The 24,477-nt window shown below is 43.3% G+C and overlaps 1 protein-coding gene across 1 annotated transcript in view; it reads right to left on the bottom strand.

Moving 5' to 3' along the window:
* Positions 1-24,477, bottom strand: part of LOC149440306 (uncharacterized) — a 142,565-nt gene that overhangs the window by 39,548 nt on the left and 78,540 nt on the right. Inside the window, exon 11 of the mRNA XM_089658798.1 lies at positions 366-420. Within this exon, the coding sequence (XP_089514924.1) occupies positions 366-420 (55 nt within the window). The remainder of the gene's footprint in view (positions 1-365; positions 421-24,477) is intronic.

The following is a 24,477-nucleotide window of genomic DNA, read 5'->3' as shown; positions in this document are numbered from 1 at the left end:
GCCCTAATAAAGAGCCTAAAGAGCGATCAGTGTGGCTGTGTTTACATTATCAGGCGGTTACAGAATGTGCGGAGGACCTGCGTTTAATTCATCACTTGTCATGCTCGGCTCTGCCCGTTTATTTTGGTTTTAATTTCACAGCTGAAGCCGCGGCTTTGATATCTCACAAGCAGAGCAATTTGGAAAGTTGATGGGCTCCCCAGAGCTTTTCCAGAGCTGAATATTATTCTGGCCTGAGGTGAGGGGGGAATTTCCCCGGCTGAAGATTGACACCTGCTGCGGGGAGGTGGGGGGGCAATCAGGTGCCTCAGTCCAGCCAATATATATATTATACATAGATAATTCCTACATACATGTGCTGCTACCTGTGTTGTTGAGCAGACGGCGTCCAGAATTTAGACTCTCAGTGGCGGACAAGACCTGCCAAGATAAAAGCACATAAAATAAATGAAAGAGCTGTAAGAGATACAACACAGTATAAACAGACACAAGCCGGGACGGATTATCATGAGGGCTACTGGTGCTAATTAATCCCACCAGATCCACACAAAAACAAACCCTCCTTCTTTCGTAATCCGCTCAGGATTTTGGCGTTATACCGTTTACCACAACCAACCATGGTGACCCTTCCGTACACGATGGGGGAGAGTTACTGAAACTGGTTCACTTAGAATCTGGTGCACCTGTGCATGGTAGCCAAACATTTTCTAACTTCAGCTTGTTCAGTTAAGCTTTGGTAATAAAACTTGGAAGCTGATTGGTTTCTTTGTAAAAGCGCACCTAATTTTGCATTCGCCAGCTTTAGTAAATAAACCTCAATGTAAGAACAACAACAACAATTCTAAAGGCTCATGTCCATGGCTGATGTTTTTCTGTGCTTGATGTGTTTTGACTGTGCGTCAACTGTCGGTCATCAAAATTCCATAGACTTTAATTGAACAGTACAAATGGCAGGCCAGAGGAATTTTATCAGCTTTGTGCTGTGTTTCTGTGGATGCAAGAATAAGGTGCATCTGAACTGCTGGCAATGCATGTGTTAAAGGCTGCATTTGTCCTGTCAAACAGCGCATTGTCAATTGAACGCCCAGGCATGCTTTTAAATGAAAAAATGCAGCATTTGACTATAACACTCATCAACATAAACCCTGAGGGTCATGCCAGATGGGTGATTTTGTAGTGGTAACAAATCACTAATGCCAGTGATTAACAGTGATTTGTAGCTAGAGATTTAATTGCTACAATCGCTGGTGAATTGTCGCTAAGAAGAATTTTGTCGTTGTCACAGGTTAAACTAGTGCTACATCCATAGGCTGGTTTGTTCCAATAAAAATGGCTCTTCCTACAGAAGATCTTCAGGCTTTGAACAAAAAATTAACAGTCAGCAGCTACAAATACTAGTACCTTAAAAAAAAGGTACCTTATCTGTCCAGGGATCCAGTGCCGTCTTCACCCGGGCTGGTTCTTTGCTGTTCTTTGGATCCCTGGCACCACCATGTTTACTAAGGAAAGCTGGCTGTGACCTCACAGCTGGCTTCCCTGAGTGTGAATGGTCCTGCAACTTCCTGGGACTTGTCAGAGAAGGTTGGGGGGGACTTCCACTCAAGTGGGAGTGGGTACCTGTTAAAACTAGGTACTTGCTCCCCCCCCAAAAAAATAAAAATCTCCAAAAGTGGGAGAGGAGGAAGGAAGGAGGTGTTAAAGGGGAACTTCCCTCTTTAAGAGATTGGTAGTTAATTTAACAAACTGAATGCAGAGCAATGGCCGTTGGCGAGCTTGTCACTGACATGAAACGCTTCTCAAATTCAATTTGATCTACAAATCACTGTAAAGTCAGTGAGCCCATAGAAAATAACTATGATTTCCTTAGCGAGAAATCACTTAAAAAAAGTGAATCTCTGCAAATGAATCACCCATCTGACATGGCCATAATACTTATCAGTAGAATATCCATTCCGGATACAGGTAAAAAAAAAAGAAGAAGAAAATCAAATGGCATGAAATGCTATCCCAGAGCTTGAAGCGGTATTAAACCCAAAACTAAAAATTTTATATATTGCAGCTTAGCAATCATTAAATGCGGTGGCTGCATTAGATTTTTTTTTTTAGGCTTGTTTGCTTGGGCATGGCAGCCCATTAATTTTAATAGCCTGCTGTTCCCTGCATTTCCCGAACAAAAAAGGTGCATGCACTGCTTTAAAAACGCAGCTGCAGGGAAACTGCATGATCTATTTGACCATGCGATTTCCCTGTGGTTCCTGCACCCGCAAACACGCTGTGGGCTGAATGGCAGCCCTGCGCGTCTCGTAAGAGCAGCACGATTCGGCTGCAGGTGGTTGTGGGAACAGATGCGATTCCCGCATCCGCAACCAGCCTACATTGTGTGAACCAGGGCTAAGAATTTTGTCCCTCTCTTTTCACCTGGTGATCTGGCCAATAACACACCTCCTGTATTAGAGTGTCCCCACATTGGATGAAGGAGCATCTTTGGACAGCAACATGCATGCTAGATGTACTAGCAGATTTAAATACACTAGCACATTAAAGCCAAACTCCAGCTGACACTTTATAACCAGTTACAGTATTTTTTTTTCCTTGTTGGATAGAGGATTTACATAAGTAAATATATGTGGTCACGTAAAGGAGCAGGCTCATATTACGGAACATTGAGACTGGGCATTGGACCTTCCATGCACCTTCTCTTGCCTTATTGGTAGGAGCATTAGGTAGGTGTTTGGGAATGGTGTGCCAGATTTTTGGAAGTCCCTAAGAAATGAATAATTCCATATGGATTTTTATGCATTGTTATATTTAGACCATATCTATGAACGCATACAGGAAATATACCCTGAATGGATCAATCGTCTTATGAACATAGCCGTTACTTGTCTCCTGATTAAGTGACTTATTGCTGCTTAAGTGTTGGGTTCACCATCTCTCTCCCCCTTTTTTATCTCCCCCTTCATTGGGATTGTCTCTCTTTGTTCTTTGGAATAGGATACCATTTGACTTGGGACATTGGGAGGGGCATTGAATACGGATGCTCACTCGAGACCGTTTTGTTGACTTCCTGTGTGGGTGCTGCTGCCCCACATCACCGTCTATGTCGATATGTGAGTTTGTGGAGAACAGTTTTATTTTTTAAGGCTTATGATTTTTGTGAAATTTATATTGTATGATTAATGATTCACATGTGCTCTATATGAATGTTTTCTTAGCTAAGGCATTTGATCTCTTTACCTCCAACTTTTGGGTCCTGAAGAAGTGAAACACGTCGACCTTTGGAAGATAAACTGTTATAGAAGACAATGCTGTTACTATTTGGGCTGGTCAGCCATGTATTGGTTTTAAATGATGTCATTGTAAGATGTATTTCACATAAATATGTATACTTATGAATACGAATCTGTCCGATACTGTACCAGTAAAGTCCCATTATGTTCCTTTTTTTCTTTTTCTATATTGTTTATTAGGGTTAAGGTACATATACAGTCTATAATATAATATTCATGAATAAATGACAGATGATCATTGTAAGCACACCTGCCAGTGGTAAATGGTTTGTCTTGTCTCTGTAACTGATACATTCTGCTGGAGAGCTTGTTCTTTTGAAAAACAGCAGATTTACTGACTGAATCACCAGATAGAAATAGCCGAAAGAAAGCCTATAAAAGAAAACTAATACAGCCGTCCCATCTAAGCATTGGTAAACTGCAATATAATAAATGTTAGATTTTGGGATTAATACGGATTTCATGTCCACAGTTCATACCCCAAAATGTAACAGAGTTTTAATGAAACCTCACATTAATTTACACCTTTTTTTCGTTAGGTGCATAAAAAAAAACCCTGCATGATGCACTTTGGTGCAGTGCCCATAAAGATGCTCCTTCCAGAAAGGAGCATGGTAACAAAGGTAAATCATGCGTGAAACATCACAGAGATGTGAATGTCACCTCTACAGCTATCTAACATTGACACAAAGATCAGGAATTGTCTCCAGAAATATTCCAACACCAATGTATACTGATATATGGGGAAATTGTTCTTAGGTTATCTACATAAACTTTCCCTAAATAATAAAAATAAACTAGGAGCATATTTATAAAGCCGTGAGCCTACCATTTACTCCAGGTGATTCTTCAGGGTGCATGTGTTTTAAATGACAGTGATTGATTCACTGCCAGTGAATACCGTATTTTTCGCCCCATAAGACGCACCTGACCATAAGACGCACCTAGGTTTTAGAGGTGAAAAACAAGAAAAAAAAATATTCTGAACCAATGGACTGCAGACACAGTACAGGGGATGACCAGAGACTGCGGACACAGTACAGGAGATGACCAGAGACTGCGGACACAGTACAGGAGATGACCAGAGACTGCGGACACAGTACAGGAGATGACCAGAGACTGCGTACACAGTACAGGAGATGACCAGAGACTGCGGACACAGTACAGGAGATGACCAGAGACTGCAGACATAGTACAGGAGATGACCAGAGACTGCGGACAGTACAGGAGATGACCAGAGACTGTGGACACAGTGCAGGAGATGACCAGAGACTGCGGACACAGTACAGGAGATGACCAGAGACTGCGGACACAGTGCAGGAGATGACCAGAGACTGCGGACAGTGCAGGGAATGACCAGAGACTGCAGGGAATGACCAGAGACTGCAGACAGTGCAGGGAATGACCAGAGACTGCAGACAGTGCAGTGAATGACCAGAGACTGCAGACAGTGAAGGGAATGACCAGAGACTGCTGACCTTTGGGGAGGGAGGGGGAGCGGGTACCTGAATTTGACAGGTACCCACTCCCACTTCTGCGGAGTTGTCCTTCCCTCTTCTTCCCGGGCCGGCTTCTGTGACAGCCGGGTGCGAGAAGCGCTGCGCTTTGTGAATGGCCCGGTGCCTTCTGGAACCTTTCATGTGTCCCAGAAGACACCGGATCATTCACAAAGCGCAGCACATGCGCAGTGGGCACCTGGCTGTCACAGAAGCCAGCGCGGGAAGACTGTGCAGCGCTGGAGCGAGGAATAGGTAAAGCCTTGCAGGAGACAACAGCTGAGCGGCCGGCCCGGTATTCTGACATGGTGGCCGCAAAAATACCGGACCGGCCGCTTTATATTCGCTCCATAAGACGCACTGACATTTTCCCCCCTTGTTTGGGGGGAAAAAAGTGCGTCTTATGGAGCGAAAAATACGGTATTTGATGAAAGTCACATTCACCGCTTTATAAATATGCCTTCTTAGGTGATAGAATGGTATATGGAATTATGTACTAATTAGATGTAGTTATCGTATTTTTCGCTCCATAAGACGCACTTTTTTCCCCCAAAAAAGGGGGGAAAATGTCAGTGCGTCTTATGGAGCGAATATAAAGCGGCCGGTCCAGTATTTCTGCCGCCACCATGTCAGAATACTGGGCCAGCCGCTCAGCTGTTCTCTCCTGTAGGGCCTTACCTGTTCCTCGCTCCAGCGCTGCACAGTCTTCCCGCGCTGGCTTCTGTGAAAGCCGGGTGCCCACTGCGCATGCGCCGCGCTTTGTGAATGGTCCGGTGTCTTCTGGGACACATAACAGGTCCCAGAAGGCGCCGGGCCATTCACAAAGCGCAGCGCTTCTCGTGCATGCGCAGTGGGCACCCGGCTGTCACAGAAGCCGGCGCGGGAAGAAGAAGGAAGGACAACTCTGCGGAAGTGGGAGCGGGTACCTGTCAAATTCAGGTACCCGCTCCCCCTCCCTCTCCAAAGGTCAGCAGTCTCTGGTCATTCCCTGCACTGTCTGCAGTCTCTGGTTATTCCCTGCACTGTCTGCAGTCTCTGGTCATTCCCTGCACTGTCTGCAGTCTCTGGTCCTTCCCTGCACTGTCTGCAGTCTCTGGTCATCTGTACTGTGTCCCTGGTATTTTCCCTGTACTATGTCCGCAGTCTCTGGTCATCTCCTGTACTGTGTCCGCAGTCTCTGATCTTCTCCTGTACTGTGTCCGCAGTCTCTGGTCATCTCCTGTACTGTATCCGCAGTCTCTGGTCATCTCCTGTACTATGTCCGCAGTCTCTGACTGTCTCCTCTAGTTTGTCTGAAGTCTCTGACCATCTCTGTACTGTGTCCGCAGTCTCTGGTCATCTCCTATACTATGTCCGCAGTCTCTGGTCATCTCCTGTACTGTGTCCGTAGTCTCTGGTCATCTCCTGTACTGTGTCCGCAGTCTCTGGTCATCTCCTGTACTATGTCCGCAGTCTCTGACTGTCTCCTCTAGTTTGTCTGAAGTCTCTGACCATCCCTGTACTGTGTCCGCAGTCTCTGGTCATCTCCTATACTATGTCCGCAGTCTCTGGTCATCTCCTGTACTGTGTCCGCAGTCTCTGGTCATCTCCTGTACTGTGTCCGTAGTCTCTGGTCATCTCCTGTACTGTGTCCGCAGTCTCTGGTCATCTCCTGTACTGTGTCCGCAGTCTCTGGTCATCTCCTGTACTGTGTCCGCAGTCTCTGGTTATCCCCTGTACTGTGTCCGCAGTCTCTGGTCATCCCTGTACTGTGTCCGCAGTCTCTGGTCATCCCCTGTACTGTGTCCGCAGTCTCTGGTCATGCCCTGTACTATGTCTGCAGTCCATTGGTTCAGAATATTTTTTTTTCTTGTTTTTTGCCTCTAAAACCTAGGTGCGTCTTATGGTCAGGTGCGTCTTATGGAGCGAAAAATACGGTACTTATATAAACTAACCCATTTAGGTTAACTGTATAATATGTTTAAAAAGGAAAGTTTATGTAAACCCCTAAATCTACTTTCAATATTTTTGGCATCATCTCTGTATACAGCTTAAACTAAAACTGAAAACCAGGAACAAAAACTATTATTTAAATATATTTCTCAATAACCTGAATGAATATAAAATCCATTATGTGTGCACCAAATGCCTTTGCAAATCTAGATATTACCATGTAAAAGTAGCAGTAACGTCATCACTGTGCTGTACATAGCCTGTGCAGAGAGCAGAGCTGTGGGAAAGACACAGCAGGCCCCACCCACTACAAGCTGCAGAAAACTATAGGAAGGGGTGTAGACAAGACCAGCCACCATGCACAAGAAAAGCAGTGACCAATCTTTATTACAGGAAGTTCCTGCATAAGGAAAAAATACACAAAGCACACAAAGATTCATTAAACAAAACACAGGCATCTTGTATTTAGACAATATATAATCATCCCAGAATTCAGCTTTAATCAAACCATGTTTTGTGAATATGCTGGAAATGTTCTCACCTGGAGATCCTGCCAGTAACGGCAATTCTTTTTTAGGCTGACAAAGCTAAGCCACTTTCTCGCTATTACGCTATTAGCAGCAACATTGTCAGGTTTCCATGTGCACTCCTATAGATGCCTCTGGCCTGTCTTTCAAGTCTATGAGATAAGCAGTCCAACAGCCATCTAATGGATTGCACACCACACGCTGACAATACAGCTGCTAATCGCAAAGCAGTGTCTAAGCGTTGTCAGCCTGCAGCAGCAAGGGTTGTTACTGGCAGTGAGAAAATTTGCAACGTATTTACAAAACTAGACTTACCTACTGATTTGTAAGGAAGTATTTTTTAAGCCCAACTTTGGGCAAATAAAAAGTTATCCCATGCAGTGGAGCTATGCCCGCAGCTGCAAGGGTTAATTGTTTATATATGTCTAGGGAACAATAAAAGGGAATATACTTAACCGATATTCCACCAGTCCCCACAGATTCTGTATCCCTGTGTTTTAGGATCTTGAGAATAGGGTCCATAGCCCTGCAAAAGATGTAAGGATGTTGAGGGACATTCCATCACCAGATTGTAAGGGAGCACCATCTGCCGGAAGAGAGGAGGATCAGGTAAGTAAACCTGTTTCTCCTCTCTCCTAGTGCAACCCCACTGCAAGGGATCATTTTCTTCTGCTTGGAGTTGGGCTTTAAGTGAGAACTTTATACAAATGATATATATGACGACTGGTACGGCATTTATATAGTAGTTAATATGCACATAATTATATACAATGTGTAGAGTAATTATGTAATGAACACAATTATTTATATATTTTCTATCAGAAAATTGATAAAAAAGCAGCTGTAGAGTCTGCAGGATAGTCATCCAATAATTGTTATTTCATCTGTAAACAAGACTTTTGCTATGAAATGTGATTGTCCCCAGGCAGAAAACGTGTTGCCATTTGCAGTTTACAATCCAAGAAAAGTTGGACGGTGACAGATCAAGTTGTCATCAGCCGCGTCTCATGTGTCTATGGGAAACAGCTAAACATTTAAATTGGTCTTTGAACATTCATTTCAACCCAAACAAGTCAGGAGGGGTCAGAGTCCAGGGGTGGAGGAAGATAAAAGTGTCTGGACAGAGAAGAGAGCCTTGAGGAAGACAGCACCTGCAGCCACATGACTTGGGCTCACTCATCTCCTTTGTCCTGCAGGCCACTCTAATGAGGCAGGAAAGGTCCCGAGGGGAGGGTAGCCGTTTACCGGCCGAAACAACACAGAAACTCAGCCAGAGACACAGCATAGCACAGCAACACCAACAGTGATTGAGGTCTTCTGGCCTGGAGAAAAATATATCAGGAAACACATTTATTTCCTCCACCACAAATGAAATAAAATGTAAGCGGCACACAGCAAGTTTGTTCCATGGATAATTCTTGGCCAGATATTTTTCTTTATTTTATCAAGCTGTGATAATGATATTTGCATAATTTCCTAAATCTAACTCCATGAGCTTCATAGTTATAAAGGCTAAAAAGAGACAAATTGGGTTCAACCTAAAGACAAAACATTAAAAAACTTGCATCCTCAGACCCATAGACCCGCAGTTGATCCAGAAGAAGGCAGAAAACACATATAAAATGGAATTCTAATCTAGTACAACTGAGAAAAAAAATGCTTCCTGATCCCCAAAGGCAAACTAATACTCAAGCGAGTCCACAATCTATGGTGTTATTTCTCATAAATATTGATAGCCAGTTTAATTTTGTACATTCCGAAACACATTCAGCCTTTCAGCTCCACCTGATGAAAAAGTCAATTAGGAATAATGTTTTGGACAGAGCTGAAACTGACTTGTTTGTTGTCATTTTATAGTTTGACATGTTGATGCCTTAACAAATCTAATGAACTTGCAAGAAATACTCCACAAGCAGAATCCCTTCTCTTACTATATTTTGGTGGGTCAGAACCAGGTAAACCAAAGAGTTGAGGAGTCAGTGTAAAGGGGATACACCACAGAGGCCACTCTCACTCACTTATTTGTGGTCACGTGTTCAGCGAATTAAGAACCATGTGGGAGCCTCGTGGAGAAGCTGGAAGTTAGTGTGGAGCAGCGCTGCTTATAAAGCTGACATTTTTGAAGAGATGATTTCCACCGGTCATAGAACTCTGCACTAAGGAAGCCCAGTTTAAACATTTTGGAATATACAGAGCTGATAAGTTATTGGTGTGATCTGATCCTTTATTTTCCAATTAGCTGGTTACCCAATGGTATTCTTTAACTCTAAAAGAGAAAGTGGGGTCACCCTCCGGGCTGTGCTGTCTGGCAGAAGGACACAAATCACAAAGTGGATGGGTAATATTACAAATCCTTTGACAAACTTGAAGTAGAATTAAAGGATAAAAATTATACTTTATCTTGGATAAAGTAAGGGAGGTTTATGACCACTGTCATGTTTTGCCATATGTGTCGCATTAGGGAGATTCCCTTTCACTTCCTGTTCCATAGCCAAAACAATAAGTAAGAGGAAGTCCCTACAAAGTGAGGGAATCTCTGGTTGTAGGGTCACCACTATTAGAGGGTTATTTACTAAAATGAGAGAGTGCAAAATGTGGTGCAACTCTGCCTAGAAACCAATCAGCTTCAGGTTTTACTGTCAAAGCTTAATTGAACAAGCTAAAGTTAGAAGCTGATTGGCTACCATGCACAGCTGCACCAGATCCTGAGTGCATCCGTTTTAGTAAATCTATCCATTAGTGTCCCTGTTGGAAGGATTCTCCTCCGTTACTGTTCTGGGAGCAACCCAGAATTTGGGATTTTCTTTCACTATCACTTTCTGTGATAATGGTAAACATGACAAGCAGAGAGAATGAATCTCCCTAACCTGACATATGTTCTAACCCTTCTCTACACTATCCAAGATTTAAAAAAAACAATGTGCCTTTAGTTATACATTAAGAAGCTCTTCCATCACAGTGATTGTCCAGAAGTGAGGTGTGAAGGACAGGCTAGAGCCAGGACTGCTGGAATGGGTCATTATGTGCAAACAAAGTCCACCCCCCCCCCCTCCCACCTGCCTTAGAAAAGACAAAATAGGCATATGAACACATAGATATGATGGAGGCTTCTTAGGAAAATCTCTACTTTCCTCTCTAAGACTTGTACCAGACACAGGGTGGTGGAGATTATCAACAATATTTTTGTTGATAATCTACATTATTAGCAATATTAGCATTATAATCCATACTAGAATTACTGATAATCTCCAAAGCATAATGTATTTATAAAGTAGTAATTTCACCTCCATGCAGATCCAGAAAATATTCACAGCGCTTAACGTTTGCCACATTTTGTTATGTTACAGCCTTATTCCAAAATGGATTAAATTAATTTTTTCCCTCAACATTCTACAAACAATACCCCATAATGACAACATGAAAGAAGTTCATTTTGAAATATCTGCAATTTATTAAAAATAAAAAACCGAAAAAAAACTCCACATGTACACAAGTATTCACAGCCTTTGCCATGACACTCAAATTTTAGTTCTGGTGCATCCTGTTCCCACTGATCATCCTTGAGATGTTTCCACAACTTGATTGGAGTCCATCTGTGGTAAATTCAGTTGATTGGACATGATTAGGAAAGGCATAAACCTGTTTATATAAGGTCCCACAGTTAACAGTGCATGTCAGAGCACAAACCAAGCCACGAAGTCCAAGGAATTGTCCTTAGACCTCCGAGACAGGATTTTATCAAGGCACAGATCTGGGGAAGGGTACCGAAAAATGTCTGCGGCACTGAAGATCCCAATGAGCACAGTGGCCGCCATCATCCGTAAATAGAAGAAGTTTGGAACCACCAGGAATCTTTCTAGCGTGGGCTGCCTGGCTAAAATGAGCGATCAAGGGAGAAGGGCCTTAGCCAGGGAGGTAACCAAGCACCCGATGGTCACTCTGAAAGAGCTCCAGTGTTTCTCTGTGGAGAGAGGAGAAACTTCCAAAAGAACAGCCATCTCTGCAGCACTCCACCAATCAGGCCTGTATGGTAGAGTGGCCAGACGGAAGCCACTCCTCAGTAAAAGCCAAATGGCAGCCCGTGTGGAGTTTGCCAAGAGGCACCTGAGGGATTCTCAGACCATGAGAAACAAAACTCTCTGGTCTGATGAAACAAAGATTGAACTCTTTGGCCTGAATGCCAAGCGTCATGTCTGGAGGAAGCCAGGCACTGCTCACCACCAGGCCAATACCATCCCTACAGTGAAGCATGGTGGTGGCAGCATCATGCTGTGGGGATGTTTTTCGGTGGCAGGAACTGGGAGACTAGCCAGGATTGAAGGAAAGATGAATGCAATAATGTACAGAGACATCATTGATGAAAACCTGTTTCACAGCGCTCTGGACCTTAGACTGGGGCAACGGTTCATCTTTCAACAGGACAACTACCCTAAGCACACAGCCCACATAACAAAGGAGTGGCTATAGGCCAACTCTGTGAATGTCCTGGAGTGGCCTAGCCAGAGCCCATACTAGAACCTGATTGAACATCTCTGGAGAGATCTGAAAATGGCTGTGCACTGACGCTCCCCATCCAACCTGATGGAGCTTGAGAGGTACTGCAAAGAAGAATGGTAGAAATTGTCCAAAAATAGGTGTGCCAAGCTTTTAGCATCATACTCAAAAACAACTTGAGGCTGTAATTGGTGCTAAAGGGGCTTCAACAAAGTATTGAGTAAAGGCTGTAAATACTTACGTACATGTGTTTTTTTTTTCGTTTTTATTTTTAATAAATTGCAAAGATTTTCTTTGTAGAATGTTGAGGGAAAAAATGAATTTAATCCATTTTGCAATAAGGCTGTAACATAACAAAATGTGGCAAAAGGTAAACGCTGTGAATACTTTCTGGATGCACTGTATGTTATGATGAGCGGAACAAGTACCGTATTTTCCGGCATATAAGGCGACTGGGTGTATAAGACGACCCCCTAATGTTCCAGTTAAAACATAGGTTTTGGGCTATACTCGCCGTATAAGACTACCCCCCTTCCGAGGCAACACCATTTAAAATGGTTGTGACTTACCGGTACTTGAAATCCTTCAAAATCCGTGATTGGCCCAGTGTATACTGTATGTAGCCGCAGCTACCATACATACACGCATCCAGCGGGCTGATTACAGTAGGGACGTACTGGTACGTTTTGAAACCGCTTGGCTCAGCGCAGTATACTGCATATACCACACATCCAGCGGGCTGACAGATTAATCTGTCATAGGGACATTTGTTTTGAGTCAGCTTGGCTCAGCACGGTATACTGTATGTACAGTATTACCACACATCCAGCCAGCTTGACCCAAACAATCTCAAGGCTCACATTTTATACCCCGCGTATAAGACGACCCCCAATTTTTGGGGTATATTTTTAAGTATAAAAAGTAGTCTTATACGCCAAAAAATACTGAACCTGGAGTAGCTTTATAACTACTTAAAGTAACCAGAGATGAAACTTACTTGGAAAGACAGTAAAGTGCAGCCAGTTATCACAATTACTGGGCCAAAATCATATTAATTTTTATCACAGCCAAATTAATTTTCAGCAGTAAATTCTGCAGCATCACCGGCTGTTTGTTGGGAAGAAAGAGAACCTTCCCACCAGATGAATAACCCTATGACATAGCAATGTCACAACAAGAAGGTGGGGCACAGTTCTTAGGCTATACGGCCAAATGTATGTGGACAGCCTCCAAATTAATAAGTTCAGGTGTCTCCGGTGAAGAGTATTGTTGTGGTAACAGTTTGGGGAAGGTCCTTTTCTGTTCCATCATGACTGTGCGCATTAACAAAGCCAACTCCATAAAGACAAGGTTGATGTGGAGGAGCTCCAGTAGTCTGGCCTTTGGGATGAACTGGAATGCCGACTGCTAGCCATGTCTTCTCATCCATTATCAGAACCAAAGCACAAATTCCCACAGGAACACTCCAAAATTCTGTTGAAATCCTACCCAGAAGAGTGTAGGCTTTTGGCCACAGATAAGGGTCAACTCCATTTTAACGGCCTTGGTTTGGGATAGGATATCCTACAAACACATATAGGCGTGATGGTCAGGTGTTTGCAAACATTTGCCCATATAGTTTATAAGTGACATATTGGGGTTTATTTACTAAAGCTGGAGAGTCCAAAATCAGACTCCCTTCGGCATAGAAACCAATCAGCTTCTAACCTCAGCTTGTTCAATGAAGCTTTGGCAATGAAACCTGGAAGCTGATTGGTTTCTATGCAGAAGTGAGTCTGATTTTGGACTCTCCAGCTTTAGTAAATAAACCCCATTGTGACTTCCATTGTATGAAGGGTCTTGTGGTGTTAGGAGGAGTAACAGTGGGAGCCTTATTGACAGTCATTGCTGGGTCACTTCTGTGGACATATATAAAATATAAATTGTAATAACAATATATCAATGACTGCCATTGTTTCTGATTAGTACAATAAATATAATTGCAATAATGATAATGGACAGGGGACCCCCCATTATTCCATCGCAAACCACCATTTAAAAGCTCCCCCACCATGGCTCGCATCTTTGTGTATCTCGCTATTATAGGGTCTTTTTCTCTCCCTCTGTGTACTCACATTCTCACCTATTGAGCTTCCAGTTAAAGGACGCCAGCTGATAATTACTGATATTCTCCCGTACGTGTTATGTGACAATATTAGCTCTGCCTGAACATGCGCTGTGAATCCACTGACTGTGCTACACGTGGTGTATGGTAGCCATATTGGTTACTGCCCCCTGCAGTGACAATCATAATGAAGGTGATGTAATTACACTGAGGACGCAGTGGGAACCTCACAAGGATAAGACTTCCTCTAGCCCAACAATAATGGATCTATGTGGATCCATATGGAAAACCTCAGTATCTGTTTGAGCAGCAGAATGAGGTAACAGCACCCCCATGATTACATGACTATCACTGTGTTACACCGAGCAGAGCCCCACTGAGGAAATTTGCATTGATGCAATCAAACGACAACAGAACAATAAGATCTTTCTTATGTACAGACCTATAAATATGACTTCACTGACAGCTGCTACACAGAGGACATCACAGGCTGGTGTAACCCACCAAGAGTAATATAAGTGAGAGAACCTAGATATTTTTTGGAGAAAATCTCACTGTCTATGATAGAGTTTCTCAACCTTTTTTCAGTCAAGGCACCCTTTAAAATTCTGTGCATCTTGAGGCACCCCATTCTAAACTGTAAAAAAAAACTAAACGAAGATTTTTACACATCGCAGCAGTATACACACATATAGAATACCCAATATTAGAGGTGATTTATTCTTACAAAGCAAATACATCTTTGCACACTGGTACTGGCTAGTATTCCAACATTTCTCTTTCCCCTTAGTTTCTCTCCTTCACTCTACTAACGTGACCCCAGTCCTCCTTATCGACCAATGACAAAATCAGTTAGGATGCCAGCAGCTGGCCTGTGTGATGCCCAAGGTTGTATTGGTGCACAATAAAAACCTGTGGCTTTGTGTAACAAAAAGACGGGTCTGATCCACTTGCTGTCTTGTTGACAATTTTTGGGCAATATTTAGGTACACCTGAAGAACCCTGAAAGCACCCTGGTTGAAAAAGGCTGGTCTATGGAATGTGGCTTTATGGAGAAGATCCCAAAAATTATATATTATGAGACTGTATGCATAAAGAAATACCAGATATTCTATGGAAAAGAGCCCAAAGATTCTACGGAAAATGGTTATATAGAGATATCTTAATTTTTCAATGGAGGAAAACCTAGGAAGTCTATGGAGGTTAGCACAGAGAGTCTAAGGAGGACAGCCAAAATTATATATAGAGGAGAGCCCAGAGAGTCTGCAAAGGCGAGCATTGAGATTCTAGGGAGAAGTTACCAAATATTCCATAGCAAATGCCCATATAGATAGATTATGGTGGAGAGCCCAGAGATACAATAGAGAATATACAGAGCTACTGCAGAGATTTTATGGTAGTAACTCTGTAGATTGTATGGCAAATTAATCTTGAATCTTGATAATCTCTAGTGTTGGATTATCTAAATTTTGTTAAATGCCTAAAACAGAATGCATGGTGCAGATTCTTATAGAAAAATGTTTACACAAAATAAGGATTAGTGACAGAACAAACATTTCCATGTTCATGATGGTCCACTTTCATTGTCCTGTCATCCCCAAGGATATATAGGAACAGTAATACACTGACCATCACATGTTAATAAATTGCACAAACCGTGCAGATGTAAATGAAATGTGAGTCTTAACTGGTGTTTGCTCCCTGATAATCCACCCCTTCCCTTAATATCCAGAGGGCAGAAGCTGGGAGATCTCTCAGAACTCTGAGGAAAGACCACATTTGCAGGTCAGCAGGTCATGGGGCCAAACCTGCAGCCAGATGAGGCCTCTGGCACTTCACCCAGCAGGTCAAACAGCAGAATAGCAGGACGCGGCGGCTGCAGGTGGCCGGCACTTGACACATCTTGAAGCAACTACAAGTGCATGGGGAGTGCAGTCTTCTGTGTCAGATGTGCTAATTAAACACAACAACGTGAGCTCCCCCCAACCCCTCTGAGGCCTCTGCCAGGTCCACTCTGCCGTTAAAGATGACAATTTATATGCTGCACTCCAGATGTAAACACAGAGAACAGGACAGTATACAAAGCAGAGCCAATATTGGTCATACATGGAAGTATCAATTATTTTCTTGGTGGGATACAGACTTGTCTCCTAAGGCTGCCATGAGCTGCATTTGGGGATGACTGCCAGGTTGATTACAGTGACCATTTTGTTGGAAGCCCAAAAACGTACAGATCACCGGCAGCAGTCAATAAGATGGGAAAACAGGGGCAGGGCCAGGGAGACACAGCAAAATTCAACATTTTTATGCAAAAAGGACATTTGATATAACTGAGGGAAAAAAACAGAGACAGAAGATGTAATAAGGTGGGCTTGCACTTTAACCACTAGCCTACAGGGCACTTATACCCCCTTCCTGCCCAGGCCAATTTCCAGCTTTCAGCGCTGTCACAAATTTTTATAATTTTTTTGAGACAGATAGAGCTTTCTTTTGGTAGTATTTAATCACCTCTGGGATTTTTTATTTTTTCTTAAACACACCAAAAACCACTGAAAAAAAAAGTTTCTTAGTTTTTGTTATACAATTTTGTAAATAAGTGATTTTTCTCCTTCACTGATGTGCGCTACTGAGGCTGCAGTGATGGGCACTGATAGGCTGCACTGATGGACACTGATAGGTGGCACTGATGAGGAGGCACTGGTAGGTTGCACTGATGGGCATTGACAGGTATCACTGATGGGCACTGAAAGGCAGCACTGATACATGACACTAATATATGGCACTGATAGGCGGCACTGACTGGCACTGTTAGGCGGCACTGACTGGCACTGATGCGCACTGATAGGCGACACTGTCAGCATGACAGCTCGAGAGGAGAGAAATGCCGATAACCGGCATTTCCCTGTTTACATGTGATCAGCTGTGATTGGACACAGCTGATCACATGAACAAGCCGAAATCTTCGGCTCTTTCCGTGATCCGCTGTGTGTGAGGGACACAGCACACCGGCAATCGCCATGCTGCACGCTCCCTGAGCCGCGCATGCGCAGGGAGTCTGGTAGGACGTTATATGACGTCCTATCAGAACAAGAGAACCACCTTGCGCGCATCATTTTACTATAGGGCGGGCGGAAGGTGGTTAAGAATGTATTGTCTCAGCAGTGTCTATTTTTCAGAGTGGTGGAAATTATCTTTTTTTATGTGTTTCTGTATACTTTATGATATATGTGCAGTACATGGGGTAGCCATCTTTTCTCATGACATACTTAGCCTCTGCCTCCTGTTCCTTTTCAAAGTACAAGACATTGGGGTTAATTTACTAAAGGCAAATTGACTGTGCACTTTGCAAATGCAGTTGCTCCAGAGCTTAGTAAATGAGGTAAAGCTTCACTTTACAAACAACACCCAATCAGGTGCAAGGAAGATAAAAAAAACAGCATTTTTGCGGGCACATGATTGAATGATTGAAGTCAGCAGAGTTTTTGCTTACTTACTAAGCTCTAGAGCAGGGGTCTCCAAACTGCGATCCGTGGGACGAATGCAGCCTTTGCTTGCCTTTTTCCGGCTCTTGGGGCACTATTCCTCCCATTAATACCAACAAGGAGGCACCATTCCTTGCAATGACATTAACAGTGGGGAACCATATCTCTCACTGACACCAGCAATGAGGCATTTTCCCTTCCACTAATATAAACAATTAGGTCCTATTGCTCCCAGAGATACCAATCATGGGGCACTATTCCTCCCACTAATATCAATCAGGAAGCACTATTCCTTCTCCAAGCCCGAGACATTGTTTACTCCTGCTGAAACTGGGGCATTTTTTCATTCCCACTGGCCACTCCAGCCACCCTAAAGACTGAAGAACAGTAAACTGGCCCTTTGTTTAGAATGTTTGGAGACCCGTGCTCTAGAGCAACTGCACTTCCAAAGTGCACAGCCTACTTTATTTGCCTTTAATAAATCAACCCGCCGAAAACAATGTACTGCCTATGTGGCTGATTTCAGCAGTTGTGTGAGTAATTGTACTGAACTCAAGAGAGCTCCCTCTAGAGACTGATAAACAAATATCTATATTAAAAGAGAAGTACAGCCAAAGCTTGGTTTGCTATACTTCTCCTATTGATCACAGGAGTGCAGTTTGTTTTGCACTCCTGTGGTCCGTTTTCAGCCAACTGCGGGCTAAAGCATTCTGTGGGCTGACGTCACTCAGCCAGTCCAGGCTGGGTAAAGATCCCAACATTAAAGTCGAGATCCACCCAGGAGCTTGGACTGGTAACCGGCTCAGCCTCGTAACGATCTGCTGAGAGCCTAAGCCAGCCGCTCCTGCCCCCTTCACAACCCAGCCCTCTAGTGAGTGTAAGGGGGAGTAGGTGGTGGGGTTGGGGCAGAGCAGACAGTAGTGACTGACAGTCACCAGCTCTCCGCTCACTGAGCGATCACTCAGTTCTCAGTCTTAGAGCCACCAGGGACAGATGCAGCATTGGACTGATGCTGTATCCACCTAGGTAAGTATGATTTCTGAAAAAAAAAACAAAAAACATACTTCTCTTTTAATGCTATAACATTAACCACTTCCAGACCGGACACTTTTACCCCCTTCCTGACCAGGGCAATTTTCAGCTTTTAGCGCTATCACACTTTGAATGACAATTGCGCGGTCATGCAACACTGTACCCAAATTAATTTTTTACCATTTTTTTGAGATAGATAAAGCTTTATTTTGGTGGTATTTATTCACCACTGGGATTTGTATTTTTTTTGCTATGTAAATGAAATGTCCAAAAATTTTGAAAAAAAGTGTTTTTTTATAAAATTTTGCAAATAAATAATATTTCATCATAAATCTTAGCCAAAATTTATTCCGTTATCTTTTTAGTAAAAAAAAAAAAATCCAAATTAGTTTATAAGCAAAAATTATAATTTTTAAACATTTTTATTTACATTTTTATTTTATTTTTTTATATTATTATTTTTTATTTTTTACATACTGTCACCCTAGCAGTACAGTGTCACCATGGTGACACTGCACTACTTGTGAGGGGTGATGAAGAATTTTTTTTTTTTTTTTTACGCTGATTGCTTTTACACCCATATAGGGTGTAAAAGCAATCCTTTCTCTTTCTCTCTGTGTGCATTCTTGCACTCATTGAGAAGAACTGAGTGAGCTGTGATTGGTCACAGCTTGTCACATGGTACAAGGCTTTTGTGAATAGCCTTGTACCATGTGACCTCTGTGATCATTCACAGATTTCACACATAGTAAGCAATGATGTCAGAAGTGACATCTTGCTTACTACTTTGCATGTGATCACTGATTGGCCAATCAGTGATCACATGATCGGGACCTCGTACAGAGGTCCCGTCCGACGATCGGTGTTTCACTGTGTCCGGAGGACACTGCGGGCACCGGATCGCGGTGCTGCGCGCTCCCAGGGAGCGCGCACAAGCAGGGTGCGGGGAGGCCGTTATACAACGGCCGGTCGGGAAGTGGTTAAGCGCAAGCTTGCAAGAGTGTGAAAGTCACATCAAAAGTTCTTTTAGGTAAATACGGCATAAAAACTCACTGAGAATAACATACTTTACTTATATGATGGTATTAAATCTGTATAAAGACTTCCACCAATTCTCAGCCTGCCTGGAAGTGAAGAAACCTAATGTAATAAAAACAATGGGCTCAGTTGTACAGGTGATGGCAGCACACAATGCCACGGTTCCTTTGTAGAGTGTGACTGGACATCGGTATATGAGCAACACATGATGGATCTTTACATGAAGAGCTAAAAATGGTAGAAGCTAAATCACTTTATAGGTGGAGCACATGGGAGGGGCCCCTGCACATGGCCAAGAAGGCCAATAAAAGGGGCTTAGTCTAATCCTCCACTTAAAATATAAACTCCACTGTCTATAAACTCCATTTTGAGGGAATTTCCTCTCATTTGCTGTTGCATCTCCAGGGAGCATAAGGAAATCTCCCAGCAGGACAAGGCAGCAAAAGATACCCTTACAGGGTTTCAATTTTTGCCTACTCCATCCAAACCTAAAAAACAGTTTTGGCTACACATACACTTTAAAGTATAATTCTACTCACTTTAACAGGTGATAGCATTATTGATTCTACAGTGAAATTGCCCAGCAGTGTTGTCACCTGGTGGACTGGAGTCTTAGGCTACTTTCACACTAGCTCTGTCAGCAGGCGTCAGACAGGTGTTTGGGAAGCGTTTTTAACGCTTCCCAAACGCCTCTGAAAATTCTGCACATGGCAGCACAGTGCTGTTCACACGGAAGTGTTAGCGTCGCGGTAAAACAGACGTCTCTGGTCAAGTCAGGAGGAGTCTATGGTGCCGCTCCGCAAACTCCTGGCCGGCGTTTGCGGTGCGGTTGTGAGGCGTTTGCGGAGCGTTAATACCATTTAATCTTCATTATATTTGTTTGTGGTGTGGTTTTAACGCTTAGCAAATGCCTATCAAAACCACGCATAGGACGTTTTGGGAGCGTTTGCGGAGCGTTAAAAGCGCTTCACAAACACCTGTCCAACGCTTGTCAAACGCTATAGGGGCGTTTGGCAAGAGTTAGAAATAAAGTCAAGTGTGAACGAGCTCTTAAATGGATATGTAGTTTTAAATGACTTTAGAGGACCTGAATTCTGAAAGCTGTGCATGCAACTGACCTTTTTCCATTACTAACTTACCATGAGTTGTTCTGCCATGTGCCTCTGTGTGGAGATGGCCATCCAGATAGAGGAACAGGGCATTGATTCCTTGTATCTGAGCTGCCCCACTGAATGGTGATCTGATGACTGGTGGGGTAATGATAAAGGTGAAAGAAGCACAAATTCACAGAATGGATGAAACAGGTAGATCTTTCCACTTTAGCTCCACAGGCACAGCTTTCTCTCCAGCAAGGAGTACAGTGAGCAGCACAGTAGTGACCACCAAACTTACTCCGAATCTCCTTAGACTAGCAGTCGGAGGCAGCAGTGCCTTAGATGATCTCATGCAGCAGATAAACAGTTATGAGGCTACACTATGGGAGTGCCTGAGCACAGGAAGCGCACTGCTAGTTTCAAGAGGAGTTAAAGACAATAGGTAGATATTTCAGGGTAGTGATTAGGCACAAACACCATGCCTATTTGTTCCCTGCAAGATGGCAAATCCTCAGTTTTGAGTTCAGTTCCACTTTAAGTAAGTGGCAAAGTCAAACTCCAGCTAAAACTTTTAAGCAGTTTCAGCAAGTGGGTTTGTTTTCTTCAGGATAAAAAAGTTTAAACCATATAAAGTTCATAAGGACAGCTGATTGTAGAACCCATATAGTTATGTATGATGTAATTGTACAATCCCGTGATGACTATGGCATTCAGTGTACAATCTGAATTGTATACTGTACAATCTGAATCTTTGTGTGATGTGTTTTTATGATCCCATGTGATGTCTGGCAGTCCACGATTTTGTGTGCAGTATGATTTACGATACCTTATTTCCTCTCAATACATTGTCAGAACAGCAACAAAACACTTTGCCTGTCTATAACCCCAATCTCGCCCTCCATGACCCCCAATAGAGCTCACACATAATGACTGCCAGCCACATCCTCTTTGAATAATTTGTGCGCAGACGCTCCTCATGTGTCAGTGCTTTCTCTACCCATGTGTGCAGATAACTGATTTATTATCTCTTTCTTTTCATCCTGTGATATAGCACAGTAATGGTGGAGAAATAGACCTTCATCATGGCGAGGTGGCAGTATGAATCCACATGTTGGCCAAAAAATGGCTGAGAGTATCCGAGTGGACTGCAAATATGGTGCCACTTTGACATCCTGTAGTATATAAAGGAGGAGCTACCCACAGTCTCATCACTCACTGGGGATACTGAGAGGTCTATAGGGTGACGCAAGTGACTCTGACCTTGTCAAATACCACCACCGTCCCGCTACTACCTACTTTCTATCTGTGTACTGTTCTTTTAACCTCCCTGGCAGGAATTTTGTGCTGAAAGCGGTACCATTTTTTTGCATGGAAATATGTAGTTTTTAATTGTAGGCTGTAATTTTTAGGAATAACTCACTGAAATCTATCCGAAAAAGAGTCTATTAAACATTCCGGATATGATAAAACTTGAAACACGAAATCATAAATTATAATTTAACCTCCCTGGCGGTATTCCCGAGTGTAGCTCGGGGTAGAGTTTTAGTACCAAAAGCGGTAACCCCGAGCTACACTCGGGCTTACCATGCGGCGCTGCATAGGGAGTCCCTGCAGCACTTACCTTGTCCTTCGCTCCCACGATGTGTCCCCTGAAGCGTCCCCGGCCATCTCCTCCGGCTGATGCCGGCATCCGGCTTCTGTGTTCCGGTCCCCGTGACGTCGGGACGTACGGGCGGCGGCGGGAAATTTGAAAATTTTAAAAAATGTCATTTTTTTCAAAACACATTTTTCACAGTAAAACATTGCTGTTTCAACCCATTTCACATACATATTGTCCCTAGTGCTTTGTCCTGTGCCCTGCCTACATTTTGTCTGTCTTTCTGCCTGGAAACTTAGAAAAATCCATGGCGTCCAAAAAATGTCCCTTTAGGTCAAAAGCGATTTTAGACCAGCTAGAGAACAGCGATAGTAAATCAGAACCACTTGCAGAATTGAGTGATAATGATTCGTGGGGGAAATTCGTCATCAGACACTGAAAACGATTTTGCGACTTTGCTCAGCAATGTACGAACTTGGCGCTCTATTTCAAATTTCAGTGTTTTCGGTTTGATTATATTATTGAATTAAATGTATTATTATTATATTATTATTTTTTATGATTATTTATTAAATTATAATTTATGATTTCGTGTTTCAAATTTTATCATACCCGGGATGTTTAATAGACTCTTGTTCGGACAGATTTCAGTGAGTTATTCCTAAAAATTACAGCCTACAATAAAAAACTACATATTTCCATGCAAAATAATGGTACCGCTTTCAGCACCAAAAATCTGAAATAATCATACCGCCAGGTAGGTTAATAAATAATCATAAAAAAGAATAATATAATAATAATAAATTTAATTCAATAATATAATCAAACCAAAAACACTGAAATTTGAAATACAGAGGCAAATTCGCACATCGCTGAGCAAAGTCGCAAAATCGTTTTCAGTGTCCGATGACGAATTTCCCCACAAATCATTATCACTCAATTCTGCAAGTGGTTCTGATTTACTATCGCTGTTCTAAAACCGCTTTTGACGTAAAGGGACGCTTTTTGGCCGCCATGGACTTTTCTAAGTTTCCAGGCAGAAAGAACAGTCAAAATGCAGGCAGGGCGCCGGACAAAGCAGTGGGGACAAAATGTATGTGAAATGCAGTGAAAAAGCAATGACAGCAAAAATGTCATTTTTTAAAAATTTCAAATTTCCCGCCGGTTCCGCCGCCCGAACGTAGCGACGTCACGGGGACCGGAACACGGAAGCCAGATGCCGGCATCCGCCGGAGGAGATGGACGGGGACGCTGCAGGGGACCCATCGTGGGAGCGAAGGACAAGGTAAGTGCTGGAGGGACTTCCAGAGAAAGCTGCATGGTAAGCCCGAGTGTAGCTCGGGGTTACCGTTCTTGGTATAGAAATTCTACCCCGAGCTACACTCGGGAAAACCGCCAAGGAGGTTAAAGCACTTCATAGCTATATACGTGAATGTGATCACTGCCAGTGCTCCTCTCTACATAGGGCTTCTAATTCTAAATGTAAACGGGGGAAGCCATATTGTCTCATTACATATGCAGCATCTGCTTAGTGCAGCACAGTGACTGTGCTTTACTGCTCCACTTCATCAATGCATACCTGTCACTTACCTCATTAAGGAGCATGACGTGCAGAGGAAGGCCTCTCGTACAGTTTCAGCTCAGGGACCACTGAAGGTGGAACAGCAACCACAAGAGCACAGCGGAGTATGAGTGCCTGATCAGTCCAGTAGTCTGCGAAGCAGTAGCTGACACCTTGCTGGACAGATGCCTAGAGTGAAGCAGCTGGCAGATGTCACTGCAGAGCAGGCTGGCAGTGGCAGATGCCACAGCAGAGCAGGCTGGTAGAGTAGTAAGGCAGATCAGGCAGAGTCCAAGAAGCAGAGAAAAAGGAGAGAAGCGCCTCTAAGTGCAATAAGTCTTTTAATTCAAGTCTAAATGTAGAAACACTCACATGTGTGAAGTAATCATAAGCTTAAAAACCGTGGTTAACAATAGTTAACGGTGGGGTGGTAACCCGGGTGAAGAGCCGTCATCTTACTGCGATGTGGGGAGGTCAGCTCTCGGCTGGAACAGCGTGGTGGCTGGAGGGAAACAGCGGTGAGGCCGGCCTGCATGCACGTCCTCCCTCAGAGCCGGATGGAACGCACGCTGGAACGTAGCGGCGGCGTGGCCGTGATGACGTCAGATCCCAGGGTGCACTGCGATGCGTTTCGGAGCATGCACTGGCCGTGGAAGGCGGCAGTGCACTCCTTTTTCAAGCAGGGGGAGGTGGATGAACAGGGGTGAATATATAGGGAACGTGAGTCTAATTGATCAATTAACCAATTAACCAGTGATTGACCATTGCTGTCAGGTGAATAGTGTAAAGTCATGGATGTTAAATGGGGGGGTAAAGGAAACCAAATGGAA

This window comes from Staurois parvus, unplaced genomic scaffold (assembly GCF_062004578.1).
Source record: "Staurois parvus isolate SC_StPar_1 unplaced genomic scaffold, SC_StPar_1.0 ptg001095l, whole genome shotgun sequence".
NCBI lineage: Eukaryota > Metazoa > Chordata > Amphibia > Anura > Ranidae > Staurois > Staurois parvus.
This window is presented reverse-complemented; position numbering and strand designations above follow the sequence as displayed.